The 24,934-nt window shown below is 35.3% G+C and overlaps 1 protein-coding gene across 1 annotated transcript in view; it reads left to right on the plus strand.

The window, feature by feature from the left end:
* PCLO (piccolo presynaptic cytomatrix protein) overlaps positions 1 to 14,858 on the plus strand; it is a 376,239-nt gene extending 361,381 nt beyond the window's left edge. The window contains exons 23-25 of the mRNA XM_053609602.1: positions 7,533 to 7,667; positions 8,147 to 8,292; positions 10,172 to 14,858. Of these exons, the coding sequence (XP_053465577.1) occupies positions 7,533 to 7,667; positions 8,147 to 8,292; positions 10,172 to 10,312 (422 nt within the window). The 3' untranslated portion in view covers positions 10,313 to 14,858. The remainder of the gene's footprint in view (positions 1 to 7,532; positions 7,668 to 8,146; positions 8,293 to 10,171) is intronic.
* The last annotated feature ends 10,076 nt before the right edge of the window (positions 14,859 to 24,934 follow it).

A 24,934-nucleotide genomic window follows, 5' to 3' on the forward strand; every position in this document is an offset into this window, starting at 1 on the left:
GAAATGATAGTGGGAGGCACCTGTGGCTCAGTGACTAGAGCACCGGCCCCATAGACTGAGGGTGGCGGGTTCAAACCCAGGCCCAGCCAAACTGCAAGAAGAAATTAGCCAAGCCATGTGGCAGGCGTCTGTCGTCCCAGCTACTCGGGAGGCTGAGGCAAGAGAATCGCGTAAGCCCAAGAGTTGGAGTTTGCTGTGAGCTGTGACCCCACGGCCCTCTATGAGGGCGACAAAGTAAGACTCTGTCTCAAAAAAAAAAAAAAAAAGAAGTGATAGAAGTTTGTTATATTTTAAATGATTCAATATTTATTATTGGTGATAATACAATAGTATCTATCCACTTGGTTACAGATGAGTGTATACCATGAGAGAGTAGAAATCATATTTCTTTAAGTATTTGGTGAACAAAGAATGTTTTCCTTGAAAGCCAAACACAGTGAGTTGCATTTTAAAGAAATTATTTGCACACAATCACAAAACATTTACAAATTCTATCTCCAGAATTATCTCAACTCTTTTTCCATAGTATGTATTAGTAGAATGTGCTAGAGCCAAACATTTACAGTCACTTGTAAGATATGTAGATAGTAAAGGAGCTAAAGAATGGAGCTGGCTGCTTCCTTTTCACAGATTTCACTGTATAAGGACACTGATTTATTGAGAGATGACCTCATGAGATCTTACAAGAAAGGTATTTGGAATAAAATCTAACACACTGTAGAATGAAATAGGGTACTTACATTCTGCTCCCCCCTTTCAAATATCAAGTAACTAGGATAAGCCTTCAAAAAATATATTGATAGTTTTTCATTCCTTCTATGCTGTCCTACCCATAAACTATTCTGTGTAGGTAAGAAACTTTTTCCAGAAAACACATTTCTGAGAAGTTTAACACAGATCAGTGGTTTTAATGTAGATTTCAGAAAACAATGATAAGCCAGAAGATGAAATTCAAAATAAATAAGATATTTTCAAAATTCTATTAGCTTCCTTGATACTCAAGAATATGGTTTAAAGTAAAAGTAAGCGCTAATTACAGATAATTATTGAGTACCACAGTCAAAGGCCTTTGAACTTTTGAAGAAGAGAGGTACAATTTCAGCATGAAAGGTGAAATTATCATAGACTTTAGGGTGATGTTAATACACCGGGTTGGAAATTATAGGGAAAGACTGGTGAATAGAACAAATTATAGTGAGCTTACTTCCTCTCTCTAATAGGTTTAGCAAAGTGGAAAATGGCCTTTTGTTTTGTTTTCTTTTGTTTTTGGAAATCTCACTTTATAACCTATTGGCTTTTATGAATATTTAAAGATATGATTTTCTTGTTTCGTTTTTTACTCCAAATAAATTAAGCAACTGACCTAGTAACATGTTAATTACTTCTAGAACTGATGTTCATTGCATAATTTGGGGGAAAAAAAGTATCTTACGTGACAAATTTGCTATTAGGCTGATTTGACCCTTGCACATAGTAAACATATACAAAAACATTACATTGTACCCCACAAACATATACAATTGTTTTCAATTAAAAATAAACTTTTTGAAAAGGAAATAAAAAATGTTGAGAAAAAAATAACTAATGCTTGTTGAGCAGTTACCATTTCATGCATTGTACGAACAGTTTATCTTTGTAATTTTGGCTTTTAAAAAAGGATCACCTTTTGGACTTAAACGTGATAGAATAGAAACAGTAAAAGGAAGGAAAATAAAATTACACCTGAAGGAATAAACAGTATTATTTTGGCTTTTGGCAAGTATTAAGACACCAAGACATTCCATAATTACTGGGTTTGGAAACTCTAAGTGTTCAGACAAAATTATTCAGGACAGACATTTAATTAGTGGAGAGCCAGAGCTAAACAATAGTCAGGGAACACAAGAAAATGTCCCAAGATTTATTATTCTGTAGAGCTAAAAGGTACTAATAATCGTATTATATATATTTTCACTTTACATATGAGGAAATATAAACCAAAGGTATTTAATGACTTGCTTGCCATCTCACCAGGCTAGAAGACAAAATTGGGGGGTTTTAAAATCTATTTTAATTTCACACTAGACAATCTTGATTTGCAATGAGTGACGGGAGTTAGGTAACAAATTATGAGCCAATAGGCTGTCACCAATTCACACTTTATTAGCTAGCACCAAAGATCTGCTTCATTGATCTGTAGTATGTATTAATTGAAACTCAAAAATGCAAAGAAATCTAAATATTGATAAGAATTTCATTCACTCTATATGTTTTTTTACACAAACTTTCCTTCTATAAAGTACCATTCTTTCCTTTTCTTCTTTTCCACATTTTATTTATTTCCAGGTAAGTAAATCTTGCCTCTAAAGAGACTTGCCTAAAATAGCCCTGCATTGACAAAAGCTGCTAAGGTTTTGCAATAGAATTCGTAGAATTCTGAAGATAGCAAAATTCAAATGACAGTATGCCCGGTTGTATTACATACCAACAATGTAGAAAAAAAGAAATATTTTCTCAGTCAACAGTCACTTCTTTTAAGCACCTTTCATATTTATCCAATCCCATACAAGATCCCATATAATTATGAATGCTTCAAGGAATTCTTTGCTGAGATTGTAGCCTAATTTTGCGACTCAATAGGATCCGATAGAGGCTGACTGACAAGTCAGAGCCAGCCAGCCCTGTCACAGCAATGTGGTCCTCGGAGTCTCTAGCTGCAGGTCTGAAAGGGACCTTTGTAAGGATGTAGGGAAATTCTCATTGCTGTTTTTTCTAAGGTCCAGAATGTGGCTAAAATAGAAGAGCAAAATAGGCTCTTAAAACCTTTGCATTCTAATACTGTGTTACAAAAATATTTTTAAAAGAATATACTCAGGAAGGAGCCAATGTTTCAGCAATCTTATTCATAGAAAATAAGAGGTAGTCATGAGAGAATACAGTTCTAGACTGAAAAATCCGAAAATCTAGATTTTAGTTCTGATTAGGCCATTTAACAATTGGGCAACTTACCCAAAATATCTAAATGGCTGTCGTCTGTAAAATGGAGATGATTCCAACCATAATTTTTTTATGAGATAATTATTATAATGTTTTCCTAAAATATAAATCTATATAAACTAGATAGCTAAAGACAGAGGTATGTACGTAGATGTGTGTGCAGAGATGACATACACATATGCTTCAAAGATGAAATATGTGTGAACTTTTTATCTGAGAGAAGGAAGTGGGGGGGGCACTGCATATTTAATTGAGAAAAAAGCTCCAGAAAGTGTCAAAAAAAGAAAACTGTGGAAGATAAAAATAAGCCAATTTGGTAATTACATTCGTTGAAACACTTTAGCTACCTAAAGAGGTAGCAAGACTCAATTTTGTTAACATGAAATTAAATTATTCATGATTATTGTAAAAAATAATTACGTATTTTTGAATTTAATGAGGAACAGATATCAAAGCAAAAAGCAACGAAATGAGTTAATTTCAATAAATCTTTTACCCCTATTAAATTAATAAGGCTGAAAATTTCACTAAGAAACAAAATTTTAAATATTAAGAGGTTGAGTAATTATGATTTTTAATACTATATTTTGATTTAAAATATTATTGATTCATTCTCTGCTTTAAAACAATAGTTAATTCAGTTCTCTTCCACTTTTTCTCTTCAGTTTTTTGTCATTTGATGAATCGCCTGGATGACATCTTAAATCCTCCTCCCTCTTCTTCCTTCCTTTCTTCCTTCCTTCCTCCCAACCCACCTCCTTTCTTTCTCTTTCTTTCTCACTTCTTTCTTTTCTTTATTTCTTGCCTTCTCTCACTCATTACTCATATCCTCTGCCACAGTCTCCTAAATATTCCAGAATAATTGCTTTTCTTTCATACATTAGTGCACTCTTTCAGAGGGCTTATTTTTTTCTTCTGGATCTTGTAAGAATGATTTCTATATCCTTGAAGTATAATAATAAATGGGACATACCCAGGTATCAATTATCAATATTTCTGGGGAAATAGGATGCTCTTTTTCTCCACAGATTTATTCTATTATTATTTTGGAGAAATATCTTTATGTTTTTAAATAGATGTTACTTTCTGTTCTCTTGAATTTATACCTTTTTTCTGAGAAACCAGTTATACACATATTGTATCATAGTTTTCATTATTCCCTGTCTTTCTCTCTGTTCTTCTCTATATGTCTTAATCGTTTCTTTCATCTATATCAGTAATATTAATTTTTCTCTTATCTAAATCTGTTCCATGTTGGCTTGTTAGTGTCTTTAGCTCTCTAATTCCCATTTTCACCTCTTCTTTTATTTTGTAATCTCACTTTTTTTTTTTTTTTTTGTGCAGTTTTTGGCCGGGGCTGGGTTTGAACCCACCACCTCCAGCATATGGGGCTGGCGCCCTACTCCTTTGAGCCACAGGCACTACCCGTAATCTCACTTTTTAACTATGCCTTTTACATCCCTCCATCTCTTCCTCTTCTCCTTTCTATTCTTAAGTTATGGGTTTGTGCCACATTATTGAATAAATATCTTTTTATAAAGCAGAATTAATTTTTATTCTTTTAATACAAAAAAAACCAAAACATACATTTCAGGTCACCAAAAGACAAAGAGACTGGACAAAGCATTTTCTGTTGCCATTTACTATTTATTACAAAATATCATCACATGTTCTGTATGGTTATGCAGCGGGGGGTTGTTTGTTTTTTGTTTACTGTTTTGTTTTTGTTGTTGTTGTTGTTTTTCTCCATGTACGCATCTGCTTAAAAAAACAAAGGCTTTTTTTTTTTTTTTTTTTTTTTTTTGTAGAGACAGAGTCTCACTGTACCGCCTTCAGGTAGAAGGCCATAAGGTCACAGAGCTCACAGCAACCTCTAACTCTTGGGCTTAGGCGATTCTCGAGCTCACAGCAACCTCTAACTCTTGGGCTTAGGCGATTCTCTTGCCTCAGCCTCCCAAGCAGCTGGGACTACAGGTGCCCGCCACAACGCCCGGCTATTTTTCTCTTGCAGTTTGGCCAGGGCTAGGTTTGAACTGGCCACTCTCGGTATATGGGGCTGGCGCCCTACTCACTGAGCCACAGGTGCCGCCCCAAAACAAAGGCATTTTAAAACTATAAAAGAGCAGACCTAGTGATAGGGATAGTGCACCATTAATGTAACTGGCTCCTCTGAAACAGCTTCCATAAGCAGATAACCCTCTTCTTGCTTTAGTAGCATAAAGCAAGCTGGCACAATCTTTGAACAGAGAGTAACTCATCAACAACTTTACACTTATCACACTGTGAAGCATGTGGAGCTAAAATTCCAAGAAAGAAACAAGCAGTGTGAGAACTTGAGAACTTTAATTAGCAAGTTCCTCATTCCACCTTTCTGCACAAGTGAAGGTGGGAAACAAAAACAAATTTCACCTATGTGGTATGTTTTAGTTTTAGGCCTATAAAAGAATATGACCTATAAAAGTGAATTTCTTCTAGAAAAGAAATGTATCCTGCTTTTTAATTTCATCGTGCTAATTAGTGTGACCAATTCTGCCAGGACTTCTATTGGCTCCAAATAGTGTGAATGAATTTTCCTCGCCTCTCTCCCCTTCCATATTAGAGTCCTCCCTTCCATATTAGAGTCCTCCAGACAAGTTATGGTTTGAGAGATGGATGAGTAGTTCTATCTACTTTTCTGTGGCAATGAAAAAAAAAAAAAAAAGATAGTTGCCTTATAGACAGATTCACCACCCTGGTTGTCTTGGTTTTGCTCCCTCTGCTGATTTGATTAAATGTTTATTGCCAGTGTTCATTCCTCCAGGCTGAAATGTGTCCTGTCCCTATGAGCAGATCCTCTCAGCTCTGCGTACTGCTGAGAGCTCCCATCCATGATTAAAACAGCTACTCTGAAAGGTTCACTTTAACTTTTTCCTAGGGCTGGTTATTCCCATTATTCATCTACTTCTCTGTGATGGGGGATTTAGTGGTAAATTCTTCCACACATCGGCACATGTATGGATTCAAAAATCTAAATGAATTTATCCAAAGTTTATTAATCCAGAAAAAAATACATCAGACAACCACATCCCCCAAATGTGAAGAGTCAAAATGAATGATGAAATAAATAACGACGGTCTAATATTTTTACAACTTTACAAATAGTACTTTTATTTCCTTTCAAAAAATTCCTCAACTATACTCTAGAATTCTCTCTTTTTTTTTTTTTTTGGCATTTGAAAATTTTTATTGAAGTATAATTTATATACAATAAAAGCATAGTTTATATATAATGCATCTTAATTTATATAAAATGTACAGATTTTAAGCATGAAGTTGCATGAATTTCAACAAAGGAATACATACTCCTATACAACCTACCCAGAAAGTTCCTTTCTGCTTCTTTCTTTTCCTTTTTTTTTATTGTTGGGGATTCATTGAGGGTACAATAAGCCAGTTACACTGATTGCAATTGTTAGGTAAAGTCCCTCTTGCAATCATGTCTTGCCCCCATAAAGTGTGACGCACACCAAGGCCCCACCCCCCTCCCTCTGTCCCTCTTACTCTAGAATTCTCAAAATGTGTTCACAGATCCCTGTGGAGCTCCCCTGGACTGTTTAGCTGAGTCTGCAAGGTTAAAATTATTTTCAAAATATACTAAAATACTATTTACCTTTTTCAGTGTGCAGACATTTACATTGATGGTGCAAAGTAATGGGGAATAAAATTGCCAGCGCCTTAGCATAAGGTCGCAGCGACAAACAGTACTGGTAGTCGCTCTGTTTATTTACTAGCACGCACGTACAGAAGAGAAAATGCTGGTTATATGTAAGAGGATCCTTGTATCAGTTCAATTGTTTGGAAATCTAGCCCCTTCTGTACATGTCTTTCTAATATTCCAACTGATAAAACAAGAAATATACATAAAGCATATCTGCCACGTGCCAAAACATAATAGTTGACTTGAGGACATATATTTATGTAATTTTTGAATTGCAAACTGAATGAGTCTTCATTTTATTGAATATTATTTTTGCTTTAAAGAATAATGGATAGACCGTCTCTGCTTATTAAGACTTTTTTATAATTGTTTCAACATGAAAGGAAAAGCAAGTAACCAAATACTCGATACTCATATGAAACCAGTAGATGAACAAATGCACAGCCACACAAGAGAAAAACAGAATTAAAGTCAAGTTGGGGAGGGGGGCACTGGGATGCTACCACCTAACAGGCACAGTGGAGGGGTATAATGCACACCTCCTGGGGGAGGGGCACAACTGCAACGTGGACTTTACCTAACACAGGCAAACAATGTAACCTGATCATCTGGATCCCCATTTTAATCTGAAATTCAAAAAAATTTTTTGAAAAGACTCGTAATTTAGCAGTGTCTCCATGAGACTGTGCACACCTTAAATGCTTGAACTGTATTTTACTCATCTGTGTATCCAGAGGATGAAGTACGGTGTTTACCTCTTCATAAACACTTAACAAGAGAACGTATAGATGAGCGATGAAACGAAGCACTTAATAAATGGTATTACATATTTCTTAACTTTCTAATTAAACTCTTCCAGCTAAAACTCAGGTAATGGGAGAAATCAAGATTGCGCTGAAAAAGGAAATGAAGACGGATGGTGAACAACTAATCGTTGAAATTCTCCAGTGCAGAAATATCACATATAAATTTAAGTCTCCTGATCATTTACCAGGTATCTTATTTTGTAATGATCCATATAACCTAGGATTTTTTCTACATAAAAGTGTGTTTTAAGTATTTGAAAAATGCTAATTAAAATTTTAATTTAAATTTAATGTATAAAATTTAAATGCTAATTAAAATTTTAATTTAAATTTAATGTATAAAATTTAAATGCTAATTCAAAATTTTGGTGCATTTGTACACCAAATACATCAGAAAAATGAGAAAAAAAGAAAAAATGGAAGAAGTTCTAATATTTTCTAGTTTTAGGTTGATTTTTTTCAACTCATAAGTTACAGTAATTACTAGACAACAAAAACATAAATTTAAATTGCTAAGAAAACTGGTGTATCTTGTAATCACTTTATGTTGTCTGATACAAATTGTACACAGGCTGCTGGCTAGGGAGAACTCTCAATTTGCAATTATGATTCTTTCCATGGAAATTTGTGTGTCAATAAACACAGTGGACTGAATTCTCATTTTCAGATTTATATGTGAAAATATACGTGATGAACATCTCTACTCAGAAAAAGGTGATCAAGAAAAAAACAAGAGTCTGCAGACATGATCGGGAGCCTTCATTCAACGAAACTTTTAGATTCAGTCTGAGTCCTGCAGGCCACTCTCTTCAGGTAACTCTGTATTATATAGCTGCTGATTTATCATGGTATACATATTGTATTTATTTGTTTTCCATTCAATTGTACAATATTTATATACTATTCATATTTATATGACATTTGAGAAGTTATTTAAACCTTGGTGGCATCTTCCCCAGGAGTTGTTTGGAATTCCACAGCCCACTCACCCCATCCAATCACCTGCTGAATTTATTTTACATAGATTTTTCTTGTTTTCATGCTCACCACCACTACTGCTATTTGGGCCCCCATCTTTGTTATTCAAATCAGTTTGTCAGTTTACCTGGCCTACCTGTCATTATTATCTCCTCCCTTTAATTCATTTCATCACAGAACTGCTAGAGTTATCTTTTTAAAACCCTGGTTAGTATAAAGCCTTATGATGTCTCACCATTATCTTGAATGCTTCAAGACTCCTCCAAGTTGAGTTTTAATTGTACTGACTTAGTCTCAGGTCCTTGAGTACTTTTCCACTCACTCAATATTCCACTCACACCAGAATCATTTCATATCAGGCTAAGCCTCTAATCCTTTGTTTGTATTTTTCCTCCCTTTCAAAGCCCCCTGTCCATCTCTCTCCATCCTTCACAATACTCTCATCTGTCAGGGCCTCTGGGTACAATTCATCAAACCTTATTCACAAAGCATTTTACTTATTTTATTAGGCTATTAATCCCAGTCTGTTTTGTACAATTATTTATATACTTACCTGTCACTGCTTCTATGCTATCAGTTTCTCTAGGGTGAGGCTGAATTTTCATTGATCTTCTTCCTACATCCTAACACGATACTTTGCACATGTATGTCCTCAGGAGAAAAATGGTTGAAAAAGTATGGTAACAGAGGTACCAAAACTTAAAAGTTTGCACTAGAGATAACTGCAAGAGATATTACCAAGCAAAAAAATGCCTTGAGAGCATTAGATCTATTAGAGAGGAAGGGAATACAATTGAAAGAGACTCTGTCTCAACTAATGTGTCAATCACAGAGATTAATTAAGTAGTCAGAGAGGGAAGCTGAGATTGAGCACGGAAAAGATCATGAGTCTGAAATGAAGTTGATAAGAAGGCAGAGACCTAAGTTAAAATATACAGTGTCACTTGAAATTTCAATCCCAGAAACCAGGAGAGAGAGTCCATCTAAAAATATAGGTTTTAAAGTCAGAAACATAAAATTAAAATTTCAGCCAGGAAGAAGGATAAATTATCTGAAGAAGACGCTAAACAGAAAGGAAGAAAGGAGAAAAAGAAAAAGAGAGAGAGAAAGAATTATCAGCTCTGCCAAATGCCCTCAACCTTTCAACTCATCTCTAAAAAAAAAAAAATTTTAGCTTGAGATCCTGTGAGATAAGATAGGTTCTCCTATGACTTAAGAAACTTTGGAAGTGCATGCTGTGATAAAAATCACCAGTAAATTAAATATGAAATAAAATCAATGACTTGTGAACTTCTATTATTTCAGCATTCAAACAACTTTGTATTTGCAGGCTTAGTATTTCATAAACTAGTAAAGAAAAACATATGTAGCAAATTATTTTGTGAAACTTTCCCTCAGTTTAAGCATAAACTTGGTTAGAATTAACTGGTTATACATTTATTTAGTATTCTCATATCTTTTAGGATATGCTTTTTCCTTGGGGAAAAAATAAAAATGATGGTGTAAATTCATGCACATTATGCAATTCTTCTGAGGACATCTTGGTTATCAGTTCAAGAGATAAGGGGGCACACTTGCCCCCTACTTCTGCTCAGCCACATCCGCTCCTGTCTGTGCTATTTCTTTGATGAGTAAATGCCTTAAAAGAAGTTGAAAATTGAGCACATATATATGTATATATTAAGTATACATAATTTTGGCTATTTGTTTCCAGATTTTGCTTTTCTCCAATGGAGGGAAGTTTATGAAAAAGACCTTGATCGGTGAAGCCTGCATCTGGCTTGATAAAGTGGATCTCAGAAAAAGGATAGTCAACTGGCACAAACTTTTGGTCAGTCCTACTCAAACGCACTGAAGGAACGTGTCTGCTCAGGGTATAGAAACTGCTCTAAATAACTGCAAAGGCGGTCTTATAGTTGGATACTATAGTACTAAGCTACGTTTTCAGGGGCAAACATGAGAGGCGACCAACTGCTGAAAGCAAACGTGAAGCCTTGTACATTTATTGTTATGGAAAACACACACATACAAAAGACTCACATGAAACAGTTCACATGTTAAAGACAAAAAATTAAAAACTGGAGCTCTGAGACCTTTACTTTCTCATGGCTGTCAAGAGACACAGAGACATCTTAGTTGCTTAAGGTAAAATTCTTTGAGCAGCATTGAGCTGTAGCTTAAGACAGAGGCTCGAAGATTAATAAGGTTTCCAGTGCAATACAAAGGTAATCCTTTATGCAAAGAAATCTTGGTTGAAAGGAAGAAATTATAGAACAAATCTTAGTTTTTAAAAGTTAACAAAATCTTTCTTGTTCCTCTTCTCTCCTTGGACAGCTTACTGTTTTGAGCTTCTGATATAAGCCTACACCCGCAATCTATGTCTGGGACTAGGAGTGAGGTAGCTGTGTTAGTAGGGAAAATGGGACAGGAGATGAAGAAATTGTGGTTAGGGATCATATTGTATCAGTTTTCTCTGTGTCTGAATGTTCCAAGGGTGTACAACACCAATTTTGGAATCCATATGGTACAAGCACAATTGTTTCAGTAAAATTTGAAATAATATAGAATGAAGGAAATAGCTAGGTAGAAATAAAATTATATTTATCTAGAAATAAAACCACGAATGGCTAACAAAGAAGAATGTTGTCCCACAAAATATTGGGATTTTGAATAAAAACTTAAAAATCTCCATAACTTTACACTAAGTCAAATTATTTTTAATCTATGTACCACAGGACCTAGATTAAATCAGTGTGTTCTAGGAAGCATGATAACTTATTTTTTGTGGAATTGCAAATAAATGTATTAGCCTGAATATTTCTTTCCTCTTGAGTGATGTATTGACAGAGAAAGAAAATTCTTCCTCTGGCAAATAAACCATGTTCACTTTGAGATACCGATTAATTAAATTAGTGTCATTTCCTCTTTTCCATAATGTTGGTTCCTTTTTTCCCCGTAATGAGTTAATTCATTAAATGTGTCATGAAAACCTGACACACCACTCCAGCTCTCCTTAGTGACACACTGTGATCAAGTTCATCCATGTGGGGAAAACGTATGAAAAGTCAACATTAATTAAAATTAAAATATACTTTGAGTTGTGTCGATAAGATAGAATAAAGCAACTAACGTCTGAAGACTAATTTTAAGTCTTAAAATGGAGCACGCTCTTCTCCATCATCAACTTTTGTAAGAGAAGTAACATGGAGTTGTGGAAAACACCCTAGGCTGGGAGTAAAAGCCCAGCTTCTGGTCTTGGTTCTGCTGCTGACGATGTCTCCTTGCAAGGTCACTGAAACCCACTTTCCCACTGTTTTCTTACCTGTAGGATAAAAATAATTACACTGTATATTCTTCACCCTAAAAATGGGATGTTGGAATGATCAAATCAAGTAATGGGTGAAAGATGAAAGTACATTCCAAATACGGCTTTACACATGGCAGTGAAGAATGACCATTATGTAACTTTTTAATTCTCACATTTTATTATGTGAAAAACATTCTCTAAACCAATGGCAAACATTGGTATGGGTAAAAGCAATGAATTAACTCTGAAACTCATTTTTTTAATAGAAGGTTTTATTTAATCTGAAAAAGGATGAATTTAAGTGAAAATGATTGGAAAATTTTAGTATCCTAAATTAAATGAATTATGCTAACCTTATCACATTCCCAAGTCCTACCCAAAATAAGCAAATCAAATTTCTTCTAAAAGCATTCTGAGTTTAAAAGCTACTGCTTTATTCAAGGATGAGGTGTTAGTGGGGCTGGAGGAAGCTATCTCCAAATTATTGCTCAAATGTTAAATTTTCTCATTTTCAAAAGAAACAATACTTGAAATTGGAGAGGACTATAAAACACTACAGGTAAAATAATTTATATTTCTAATATATCCCAGGCTATATATGTTTATGATATTCATAAAGAAATACAAATTTACTCTTCCCCAAAGTAAGAAAGATAACCATCACTTCTCTCCCTCCATCTTTTATCCCCTTCAATGTCATTTGCCATTGATATTGCTCTAAAATAAGCACAGGGATGGGAATCATCAAAGATAAGACATTGCTAGGATTTTATTTTTAGAAACTACTAGCTCTGCTGATGGTTGCCATGGATATTTCCAGCAGAAGCTAGCCCTTGAAAAAGCCTATCATCATCACTCATAATTGAGGAAGAAAAGTCTAGTATCTTCTGACATAAAAAGGCTTTGCTATTTACCCTTAAAAGTAAACCCTGGCTCATCTTCAGTTGTCCAGAGGTGTGTACCAGATGTTGAATGAACGGTTAGCTTACTTCATTCCAACTGCAATTTCTTTTAGAATACTATAAATGAAGGAACCACTAAAACAAAGATCATCTCTTGGTAGCTATTTAACCTGAAAGAATAGGAATCTTTCCATGATAGGTGCCCCTCCATTCCAAGGAAATAGTGATGGGGCCAGATCCATCAAGAGAGTTAATGACAGGGCTTCTTTTTGTGCACCAGCATCCCCCTTCAGAGAGCAGAAGAGCCTGCCAGTGTGCCAAGTTCACAGCTGACCAAACTCCTAGGTTGTACGGGAATTATTCTATGCAACACTGATCCTTCAACTAATGCATTTCTTCTGAACGATGTCGATTACCCTCCTTAAGACAAAACTATTTCTTTTTTAATTGCAAATAGGGCTCTTGGTGTTTTTTACTTTTTTGTATATATCACAGGACATGGTTTTCCAGTTTTTATTTTATTTTATTTTATTGGAATTAGTTTTTTTATCCTAATAGTGACAGAGTTTGTAATCTCTAGATAATATATGATTATCCAATTACATCACTAATACCTTGAAAATTATTGCAACTTTTCACCCACTTTCACTGAGTCATCAGAGACTGAAGTTGCTTTTGGTTTAAAATTTGGTCCTGAAGAAACTTTCAGCTGTAGAAGCAAAAGCACAGAATGAATTTTTACAAACGACAGGGAAGTCTAGGCTAGCCATTACAGATGCAGATAACACTAGGAGCAAAAAGTTGTTTTCCCTGTTTCTGGTTAAGACTGAGGAGATTTTAGATGACTCTGAGCTCTTTGGGTACTATTTCAGTTTAAAAGAAAAATATCAAAGACTAAGGGGTAGCAATTTTCTTTACTCCTTAATATTGCCCATATTTTAATAAATCACACTAATTAAATGCATATTTTCAGCATATCAGTAGAATTAATTTTGTGGATCACACACATTAAAATAGTCATATCGTGGGAATATTATAGCTGGTAACCAGCTGATATTGATTCTTATTATAGGAATGGTTGTAATGATAGTGGTGGTAGAGGTAGTGACACTAGCAGTGATGTTGATGCGAATAAAATGAAATTATATATTATATTGTGCCCAATTTGGTAGGAATTATCTGATCAATGCTTCATTTCATTAAAATATCACAAAGATGTTTATAGTATTTTTTTACTTTATTATTTAAATCATAACTAACAATATTTTTAAAAACTTATTTTCATTGCTACAATAATCTAATAGTCCAAGATCAGCCAACTACCGCTATGTATGTGTTTATAACTCTTATGTGTGACAGAAGTGATTTTCCTTCTTTTCAAGCTTGAAGTGAAAAGCGAAAGAAAGCTCAATGAATAATTTAAAGCTGTTTCTTTAATAAGTACTTGCCTTCAGTGTAACACAATAATGAATGAGTGAAACAGATATTCTCATTGAATATGATACAATGATGTTTTCTGTGTTTCATGTTGTTATTATTCAAGGTATTCATTAAGCAGAAATTATTTAATCAAATTCTTTATGTAACAGCTAGATTGAGAGAGTTTTCTTAATTCGTTACCCTGTACATAACTATACATTTGGTAAGATAGACAAAGTTGAATTGTTAATTTCATTTGGCATTCAGCATGTGAATATGATTCTTGTTTGATCGTGTCTGTACATTTGTTCGGTGATGAGCTCAGGTGCTCCCACTACTGATTAATGTGTGTGCTAATATCCTAACAACAACACATGTGATGTTAAAGAAAAAAAAAATTCTTGTTTAAAAAAATTAAGAAACAAATACATTTGATTTTAAAATAAAAAATAAAGTACTTGGAGATATGTCTTGTTTCTGACTATATGTTGCATGCTGTGGTGGTGATTTGCTGATGTGTTCTTTTTTTGTTTCACCCAAATTCCTCTGGAAAGTCTAATGAACAAATGCAAATTCTTGGGCAAAGGGTTGTATAAATTGACCTGAAAATACATGAAAACTGTATTAAAGAATGCTTGTAAATCTGTCTTGAGTTTTACTCTATGTAAAAATATGTCTTGGTTTGTGATTGTATACAAGATGTATCTTGATAACTTATGTAAATTGTGCTGTATAAAGGCTGTAGCTTCAGCCTTACTAATAAATATTGAAAATATCAACTTTGACTTCTTGTGTTTATCAACTTGATAAATTGGTATTTGACATGGAAAGGAAGCCTTTGGAACATGTTCTTTGAAAATGATGTTTATTCACTTGCCCAGTTTTAAAAATGTATTTTAAACATAACACAGATATAGAAAACAGAATTAAATGTGTAGCTTAATAAATTCTGGTATGTCAGACACGCTTATAACCACAACCTGCACTTTGCCAGCCATCTCTTAAGTCTTCCATTTGACCTATCCCTATTACAACTCCTTCCTGCTTTCCTAAATGTAACCACTATCCTGATTTTGATGATAATTGTTTCTGTACATTCAGATGTGAGTGATAAACTAAGAAATAGTTAAACATCTGATAAACTCAGATGTGAGTGATAAACAGGAGTGGTCCTATTAGGTCCTCATAGGACACCAAACATACTGTCCTATTTTATTTTTAATGTTTTTTCTAAACTTCATTTAATATACGTATTCTCCTCCTCCTGTCTTCTTTTTCTGAAGAAATCTGCTCTTTCCATGTCTAGAGTTACTAACAGTCTGAATTTTGCCGATTGCATAGGATAGCTTAGTTAACAAGTTCCTGTGCCTCAGTAGTGCCCATAAATTGGCATTTTGCTCTATATACTTGATCTGCCACATGTTCGATCTCTTGCTTGCAAACCCATCTTGCAGTCTTACATTAAGAGGTACGCAAGAGTATAAGGGTTTGAACACAATAATTAAGAAAATGCCATGCAGGCTATGTTAACCAATTTGGTGAAAATATTTCAGACTGTATATGGAACCAGCACATTGTACCTCATGATTGCATTATTGTACACAGCTATGATTTAATAAAAAATAAATAAATAAAAAGAGGTACACAATGTGTGGTTGTCACTCATTTGGTGCCGTTTGTGGCCACTGATGCTTAATATCTAGAATAGATTCATTAATTAGATGTTTCAAAATGACAATATTCTAATTCAATATTATTGAATTATTTATAAAAAGATATACTTTTCCTTAATCAATATTTGAGTGGTATAGTTTACACTGGAAAGTTAAAAGTTGAGAGTGCCACACAATTCTTTATTTACCATATCTCACATTCATAGATGGTTCCCTATCATCCTCCAAAGACCAGTTATTTTTGTTTTTATTATGAAACAAGAAATTGAAACATATTTGACATGTTTTAATTCTTTGAAGCTGTTATGCTTATTAATGCTCAGATTTACGCTTTTGGACCAGTGAGGGCACCTGAAAATGGGCTTACATATTTACTAAATTCTTGACACTTTCTTGAGATGGAAAGGAAATTATCATTTTTTAATATTAACACTATATAGAAAATGTGGTTAATTTTAATTTTTATGATTCTCTATTTATTTTTATGAAAAACTTAAAGAATGCATTTATACTAATTGATTTAACTTTCATGGAATATTGTTACGACAAACTTTTAAGGACATTCCATGTGAAATATATCTTGGGACTTTTTTTAAGATAACGCTAGACCTATAAAGTTATAAATAAATGAATAATTAATGACTTTGACTTTTGACATTTATTTTCTATATCTGACAGCCTTTAACCTATAGTCAAAAGATTTTGCATCACATTGAACCAAAGTAGTAATCTGTTAAAAAGTAATAAGACTATAATTGCAAAAATATTGAAATATTTCCTCTCTGTTTAGTTGAAAAGTCTAAAGGAATTTAAAACTTATTTTTAAAATTTTTTACTTTATATTATTTTATTTTTTATTTATAAAATTAGGGAATATTTTCATTAATAATTTAATAGCAACCTTCCAAAACTGAATTCTTCGATAAAAAAATCAATAAAATTAATAAACCTATGCTAATGAAAACAAAGAGAAGATCGAGTAAGTTATTAGTAGTAGGGATGAGCAATTTACATGGATGCCAAGATCTGAAGCCAATAATTAACAACAAAAAAATCCAGTAATGTATAAAAAATGTTAAAAATCACGACCAACTTAAATAGAACCAGTTACACAAGATTATTTTAGTATTGGAAAATGAATGAAGGAAACCCAGATGCTGGAAAATATATGATGAAATTCAAATCCATTCATAATAAAACTTTGTAGCATATTTGGAGTAGAAGGGTGCTTTTTAAATCTAGTGAATTTTATCTATCTTAAAACTTATGCAAGGGTTGAAGGCTTTTCTTTTGAGACCAGAAACAAAGAAAATATGCCTAATATCACCATTTCTATTTATTATCATTACCAAAGTTCTTGGCCATGCATTAAGGCAAGAAAAAAAAAGTACAAATAAATGAGAAAGAAGTAGAAAGGAAAAGTATAATTATTCATAGATTATACATCTTTGTGTGTAGAAAATCCAAAATAATCAATAATTCATTTTAGAATATAAAAGAGGATTTGTCAAATTTATTAGATGTGGAACATAAACAGCAATAAATTCCTTCCCTATATATGAACAAGAAATACTTTAAAATTAAATTTCCAAAACATTTTTATTAGAATCAGAGGCATCAAATGCCCACGATTAAATTAACAATGAAGTGCAAGACCGCTACAAAGAAAATAATAAAACTTTAAGATGCATCAAATAGGGGCGCCGGCCCCATATGCTGAGGGTGGCGGGTTCAAACCCAGCCCCGGCCAAACTGCAACAAAAAAATAGCCGGGCGTTGTGGCGGGCGCCTGTAGTCCCAGCTACTTGGGAGGCTGAGTCAAGAGAATCGCCTAAGCCCAAGGATTTGGAGGTTGCTGTGAGCTGCGTGATGCCACAGCACTCTACAGAGGGCTATCAGGTGAGACTCTGTCTCTACAAAAAAAAAAAAAGATGCATCAAATAAGTCCTGAATGCAATGTTCATTGATTCAGAAAATTGAAAATTGTAGTGATACTTGACTGTTCCCAAATTACATAGACATAGAGTCAATGCAATTTAATTTTGTAACCATAATTTAGGAATTTGACAAGCAGATTATAAAATTTATTAATGCATAAAGGAGGAAAATAGTCAACACACATTTGAACAGGAAGAACAAGATAGATATCAAGTCTCTTAACAGAAGTACAAAAATTAAGAGTATAATACTGACACAGGATAGATAAGTTGAACAATGAAACAAAATAATGTTAGGTGGTGGGACCAGATGTCAGGTCCCTGTATCCCCAGGTTCTTGGTTCCCTGTACCAAAGAATGGTTACTGGTACCCAGTCTACAGAGTAAATGAGCAGAACAAGCGGGTGCAAGAAGGCACAATCAGGCCAAGTGCCAAAGTTAATTACAAGTATAGTACATTCCAAAGAAGGAATGGGTCAGCCAAGTGGGGGAGACCAGAGAGTTCTCCTTTTATGGGGATTCCCTACTTTTACGTTGAGTGGGGCATAGAATATTCTTGTTTTATTCCTTGAAAAGGGGTGGAAAATTCCTGGAGTTGGGAACCCTCCCTTTTTCTATCCTTGTAAGACAATTTCCAGGTTTTGTGGTATTTTGTAAACTGTCACGGCTCTGCTGGATGTGCTTTTTACTATGTTAGTGAGGTCAGATCATTAGGGAGGCTGTTACCTCAATCGTGTGCCTCAAAAGGCCCCCCATGAAGGCCTTGATCATAGCTCCACTTGGTGGTTTTTCTAGCATTTTCTGATTGGTCAGTCCTTGGAGACCCTCTTGGAGACCAAGCAACTGGTTAGTCCTCGGGGACCCCCTTGCCATCTCCTCTGTTCTTTCTCGGGAGCCCCATTCTGGTCAATGTGTTCCTCCTAGTAGTAGACAAAGCATCTCCGCGGTCGTCTGCCTCTCCATAGACAGCCTTAGACCAAGCATCTGTTCCCCTTCCTCCTCTCTACTTAGTAAGATCAGCAGACTCACACACAAATGTGTATTTCACATGTAACAGAGGAAGTAAAGTAAATCTGCAACAATCTTTCAATAAACATCAAGGGTAAATTGGGTAGCTGAGAACAGAAATTAAGAAAGGGGCTTCAAGAGGGGTGGAAGGAAACCTGCCCTGCCCAAGCAGGATGTGTGAAAGACCTATAAGAATGTGGGTATGAAGTAACCTAGGTAACCAATGACCAATAGAAAGGGACACTCCATGACCAATAGAAAGGGACATTCCATGACCAATAGAAAGGGACAATACTGCCTGATTGCAGAGAGGCCAATGAAAGACTTGCAGCCAATTTCAAACGGAGAGTGTTCATCCCCCAGGCAGGCCTTTGCTTCTGATTCTCTCCTTTTAGTCTCCTTGGGAGGGATCTATACTTTCTCTTTGTTCTTCCTAAATAAAATCTCTTTGTTATGCTGACATATGTGTAGGTTACTTTCCTTTCTATCCACACTGCCTGGGCCGCTTCAGTTTTAAGTTTCTATTCCTTTTTACTTTGGATTACCGCCTTGCCTCAGCTGAATTTTCTAGCTCAGGAGGAATCAAACCAAGTCAACTTGGTTTGGGGACCTGGGACCCCTGACCCCCAACAGTAGCCGCTTGGAAGAAGAATAAAACTGGATCCTATCTCACATAATTAGCAAAAATAAATTCCATATAATTTAAACACTTAAATATAAAAGGCAAATTTATATAATATTTAAAGGATTATATGCATATAAGATAAGATCTTTATGAACTTGGGGATAAAAACAACATTCTTTTTTTGTGGCATATAGCAATTTAATGTAATAACTATGATTATTACTGATAACATACATTAAGACATATCAACGTTGTATAATGTTGGAACATACATTAACAACATGTACATACAAACACAATCCAAAGAAGATTAAATACCATTTCATATTTGACAATGTTTCTTATAAAGTTCTAACAACATTCTTAAGCGAGACACATAAAAACACTAGCCAAGAGGAAAATCTAATAAAAGCAACTCCATAAAGACTTTTATTCCTCCTACTTCATAAAGAGATTGATAACAAAAGCCATAAAATTTAAAAACATATCTGATACATAAAATAAAATGGCTATACCAAAATACACAAATAACACTTAGAAATCATAGGACAAATAAAAGCAATGTAATAGAAATACAGTATAAATGCCTAAACAGATACTTTAAATGAGAAGAAATGTTAGGTAGTTAAGAACAGCTCTCTTGGAAAGGAGGAAAGGGGCTGGGATCCCAGGCCTTCAACTTGGCACCTCCCCCCTTAATTTTTTCCCAAGTGATTGCTCACACCTGGGGAGGAGTGAGCATCCTACCAGTCTACCTCTCAGAACTTGGCCACCAACTACAAAAGGATGTAGAAGACTCACCTAACACTAGATACAAAAGAATCTTGAAGGTGACCTAGAATCGCCTTAAGACTAATTATCGTGTTGTCAGCTCAAATCTACATTGTGGTCCACACACCCAATGGGCTCTCAGGCCCATGGGAGGTCCACAGGTGCAGTAAGACTCAGGTCTCCAGGTGGCCTCTGAACCTCAAGATAGGCCTGACCTAGGCCATATAAAAGAAAACCACCGGCCATAACCTTTGCCTCCTTGCCTTTCCTTTTCAAGACAACAGGGGCGGCGGCGGCGATGGCGATGGCGATGGCGATGTACACTGTAAGTCTACAGCTTACTCTATAAGCCTATCTTTCTCAACAAACTTTGTCTCATGCTTGCCTTACTTTGGGGTGTCTGGTCATTTTTTGATCAAGAGCACTCTAAGAACTGAGGCTCCAGGCAGCTTCCTAAAACTCCACATTTTAGGAGACAGCTGCCTTAACACACAACATTTAAATTTCCAAGAAGCAGCTGGTAACCCTCAAAGTCGTGTATAAAATCCAAAAGCAGGTCGTGCCATGGGCCTGCAGTCCCCAGGGCAGAGCCTCACTTATGGAGGGTCGTTTACAATCCTTCCTTTCTTGATAAAACTTTTACTGCTCCATTCAATTATTTTGCCAACTCCCTCAAACAACCACCACACCGCTCCAACAGAAATTCAAATAATAAATGTGAATGAATGCCCAACCTAATTTCCGGGTTAATTACAGTTTAAACTACAGTGAGAAACACACATTGCATTGGTAAAAAATCTCTTTTGAGGAAGACAAATGTTGGTGATGCAATTCTCATGAAAGTATTTATTGATAGAGTTATGCATTGATACAACCATTTTGAAAGATAGCTTGAAATTACATTGTAAATTTAAGGTTTTCCATACCTTACAATTAAATAATTCCATTCCTAGATTCAACAGAAACACTTTTTTAACATAGGCACCAGGAGATGCAGGTTCTGGGTTCTGATTTAGCGAAGACAAAACTGGTCCAGTATACTGGAGAGATTCCGTTCTGTTTGGTCAAGCTTCCACTGAGATGAGGCCTGGTATATGGCTTTGCCATACACAGCATTAAATATTTTGAATACAATCCTTGCAAGTATATTTATGTCAGGATCATTCATTATAGCCCCAAACTCAAAACAACTCACTCTATCAATAATAAAAGGCATAAATATTTTATAGTATATTAATGCAACAGAATAATATCAATATAAGACAAAAATGAACAAACAAGAACTGTACATATCAACATGAATGAATTTCACAAATATGTGGACAAGTACCATGCCACAAAATATACAGGGTGATTCTAATAACTATGAAGAAAATTTAGGGAGTGACTATCCCAAAAGAGAGATTAACTCATGGAGAAATAAACTGTGACTGGGAAAGAGCAGGAGATTTCTTTTTTTTTTTTTATTGTTGGGGATTCATTGAGGGTACAATAAGCTAGGTTACATTGATTGCAATTGTTAGGCAATATATGGACCTTTTGGTAACTTTTCATTAACTCATACACTGTCCTAAGCATTTTATTTTTCATAATTTAATTAAAAAAGAAAAAGTAATGGTTAAGTATAATTAAATATTTGAGAAAAAGAGTGGAAAACGTGTTTGGCCAGACAAGGTTAATTATGAGCGGATGTCAGCTGTTTCAGTGGAATGCGGAGGACAGAAAACGGTTTTTAAAAATGAACTCAGCAAGTGCTTAGTTCGATTTAGACATTTGGATATTATAATAAGAACAAGCCAGACGAACACAGAAATACAAACATACTTGTTCTCATAGGTGAGAGCTACTCTCATGAATATAGTGAGTAGATGAGTAGTTACCAGAGGCTGGGAAGGGTAGAGAGACAGAGGATAAAGAGAAGTCGATTAATGAATACAAATGTACACTTGGATCGAGGAAGAAGATCTGGTGTTTGGCAGATCAGGAGAGTGACTATAGCTTGCAACAGTCTAGTGTATATTTCAAAATAGAAAGGAATAACTCAAATATTTCTAATATGGGACATACAAATGATAGACATTCCAATTATACTGATTTGATTTTTATAAATAATATGAATATATTAAATCATCACATGTGCCCTGAAAAGTATGTCCCTCTATCTATGTATCGATAAAAAATTTAAAAACAGAACAGACTAAAAGCTAGGACAGGAGACGACACTGCAGTTCCCAGGTGGAATTCCTTCTTTTAGAAACACCATCTGGCTTTTAGGATCTTTCAGCTGACTAGATCAGGCCCACCTGGATGATTGAAGGTAACTGCTTTACTTATAATCAACCGATTAGAGATGTTCATCACATGTTAAATACTTTCAAAAAAACTCTTTCAGGACATCACTCAGAGTGTTGCTTAACTGAAAATAACTGGGTAATATAGCCTGGCCAAGATGACACAAAAATCCGACCACCACAGGTGTGAAGGAGAAATCTAAGGGTTTTAGTTGGTTGGTGGGTCAATTGGTTTTCTTTGATCTGCTTTTTTATTTTTTTCAGACATAAGATAATTGAATAGATTGAAAAGCCAGTGGGGGAAAACGCACTTGAAGTGCATACATATAGAAAAGAGAACAGGTAAGCTTTAGTATATGATATGAAAAGATGGAGTATAAACATTTGATCAACGACTACTCTGTAAGAGTAGAAAGGAAAATTTTACTAATGATAAATGCTCGGTCCTGACTAATTAGAATTATCTGGAGAGTTTTGAGAACTATGGACGCCCAAACTCCAACCCAAACCAATTAAATTATCACTTGTTTTAACTCTAGGAACATTTTTTTTTTTTTTTTTTTAGAGACAGAGTCTCACTTTATCACCCTTGGTAGAGTGCCGTGGCATCACACAGCTCACAGCAACCTCCAACTCCCGGGCTTAAAGCGATTCTCTTGCCTCAGCCTCCCGAGTAGCTGGGACTACAGGCACCCGCCACAACGCCCAGCTATTTTTTGTTGCAGTTCAGCCGGGGCCGGGTTTGAACCCGCCACCCTCGGTATAGAGGGCAGGTGCCTTACCGACTGAGCCACAGGCGCCGCCCAACTCTAGGAACATTTTTAAAGTTAACCGCGTACTTTCAGTATGCAGCCAAGTACTATTAATAGAAGAAAGATTATCGGTATAGGTGTAGACAGACTTTGGGTTTGATATGAAAAGATCAAGAGATTTCTTTGTTGGCTATAACTTTAGCAGTAAAATAAGGTCTGAGGTCATCCTCTTGCAGTGGGCAGGAAGTTAACAGAGGTTAGACATGAGAAGAGTGAGCTTTAAAGCAGTCCTGGAGAGGAGAGAACAATTATGCAGGAAGAGAAAGGTGCTGTGGACGCAGGGAGGGCCTCTATCGGCCAGTGATGAAACGCGGCGACATCAATCTGCCTTGCCATGGCACCTTCCCTGGCTTAGACCTGGAGTTTATATGTCAATGATAAAAATACATATATAACATACAGGGTGAACATAAAGGTCATGTGTATTTTAATTAGGGTGGGACTTAACAGATGCATTGGACAAAATAAAACATGTACAAGAGCGCTCAGCATTATAGGGCAACTTGAATTTAAATTGCTGGAACATAGAATATGTAATAGTTAAAGAGAGAAATAAAGGTAAAAACTGATGGACTGGGAAATAGAAACGCACTGAAAATTAAATGAGATGATGGAACAATTAATGTCTCCTTGGCAAATTAAGAAAATAAAAAGGACCTGTGAATAAAGTCTTTGAAGGTGACTGAAGCTTACTAGTTGAACCAAGAGAATAATACTTAAGGCAAAGGAACTATCGTACACAGTGTTGTGAAAATCCATTGCTTATTGCAGAATGCTGAGAAACTTTGCCAAGCATAGTTCATAATGGTTAGGAGGAGCTGGAAAGGGGGGTTTATAAGGCCTCAGGATTAGATTGCATAAACGACCATAAATTTGGTTTGTTTTTTTTTTAATGATATTGCAATAAAGTAAGTACTATGATTCAGCAGAGGAAGTACCTGGTTCTGTCTTTCACTTATCAATGAAAAGTTTTGCAAATATTTCTAAATGTATTTAAGAGTCTCTGTATTTCATAGAATGTTTCAAGAAATTAGAGATGACCATTTTCTTCAGTATACTAAATATTAGGGGGGAAGATAGCTGAATCATAAACAATAATTGATTAACAAAAATTGGTCATTTTTCTTTTATTCCAGGTATAATATATTTCTAAATTCATACTGAATTCAGCCTATTCCAATGCTATTACTGCTTTGGGTGATGAAAAGCATCTGTTGACTTCTGTTGAGCTGGAGGATTTACTTTAATTTTCTGCCCTACCTGTGAAATTCAAGGAACTGTTATTGTCAATTGATTGGAGCCTTTGAATGCTTCACACCCGCCTTTAAAAGAGGCAACTCAAATCTGCTGTTGTAGACATTTAAAAGAAAGCCAGGCACTACGGAATGACTTCCTCTTACGAGGTAATTAGGACTTGCTGACTGAATGAATTGCAGCTGCCTAGAATATTTAAATCAGTATGTGGTGTTCAGATCCTATCAACTCTTACTGGGATTTCCACAGCAGCCTCTTCATGCCCTTGCCATCTTACCACTTTCTTTTTTTTTTTTTTTTGTAGAGACAGAGTCTCACTTTATCGCCCTCGGTAGAGTGCCGTGGCCTCACACAGCTGACAGCAACCTCCAACTCCTGGGCTTAAGCGATTCTCTTGCCTCAGCCTCCCGAGCAGCTGGGACTACAGGCGCCCGCCACAACGCCCGGCTATTTTTTGGTTGCAGTTTGGCCAGGGCCG

This window comes from Nycticebus coucang, chromosome 11 (assembly GCF_027406575.1).
Source record: "Nycticebus coucang isolate mNycCou1 chromosome 11, mNycCou1.pri, whole genome shotgun sequence".
Classification (NCBI taxonomy): domain Eukaryota; kingdom Metazoa; phylum Chordata; class Mammalia; order Primates; family Lorisidae; genus Nycticebus; species Nycticebus coucang.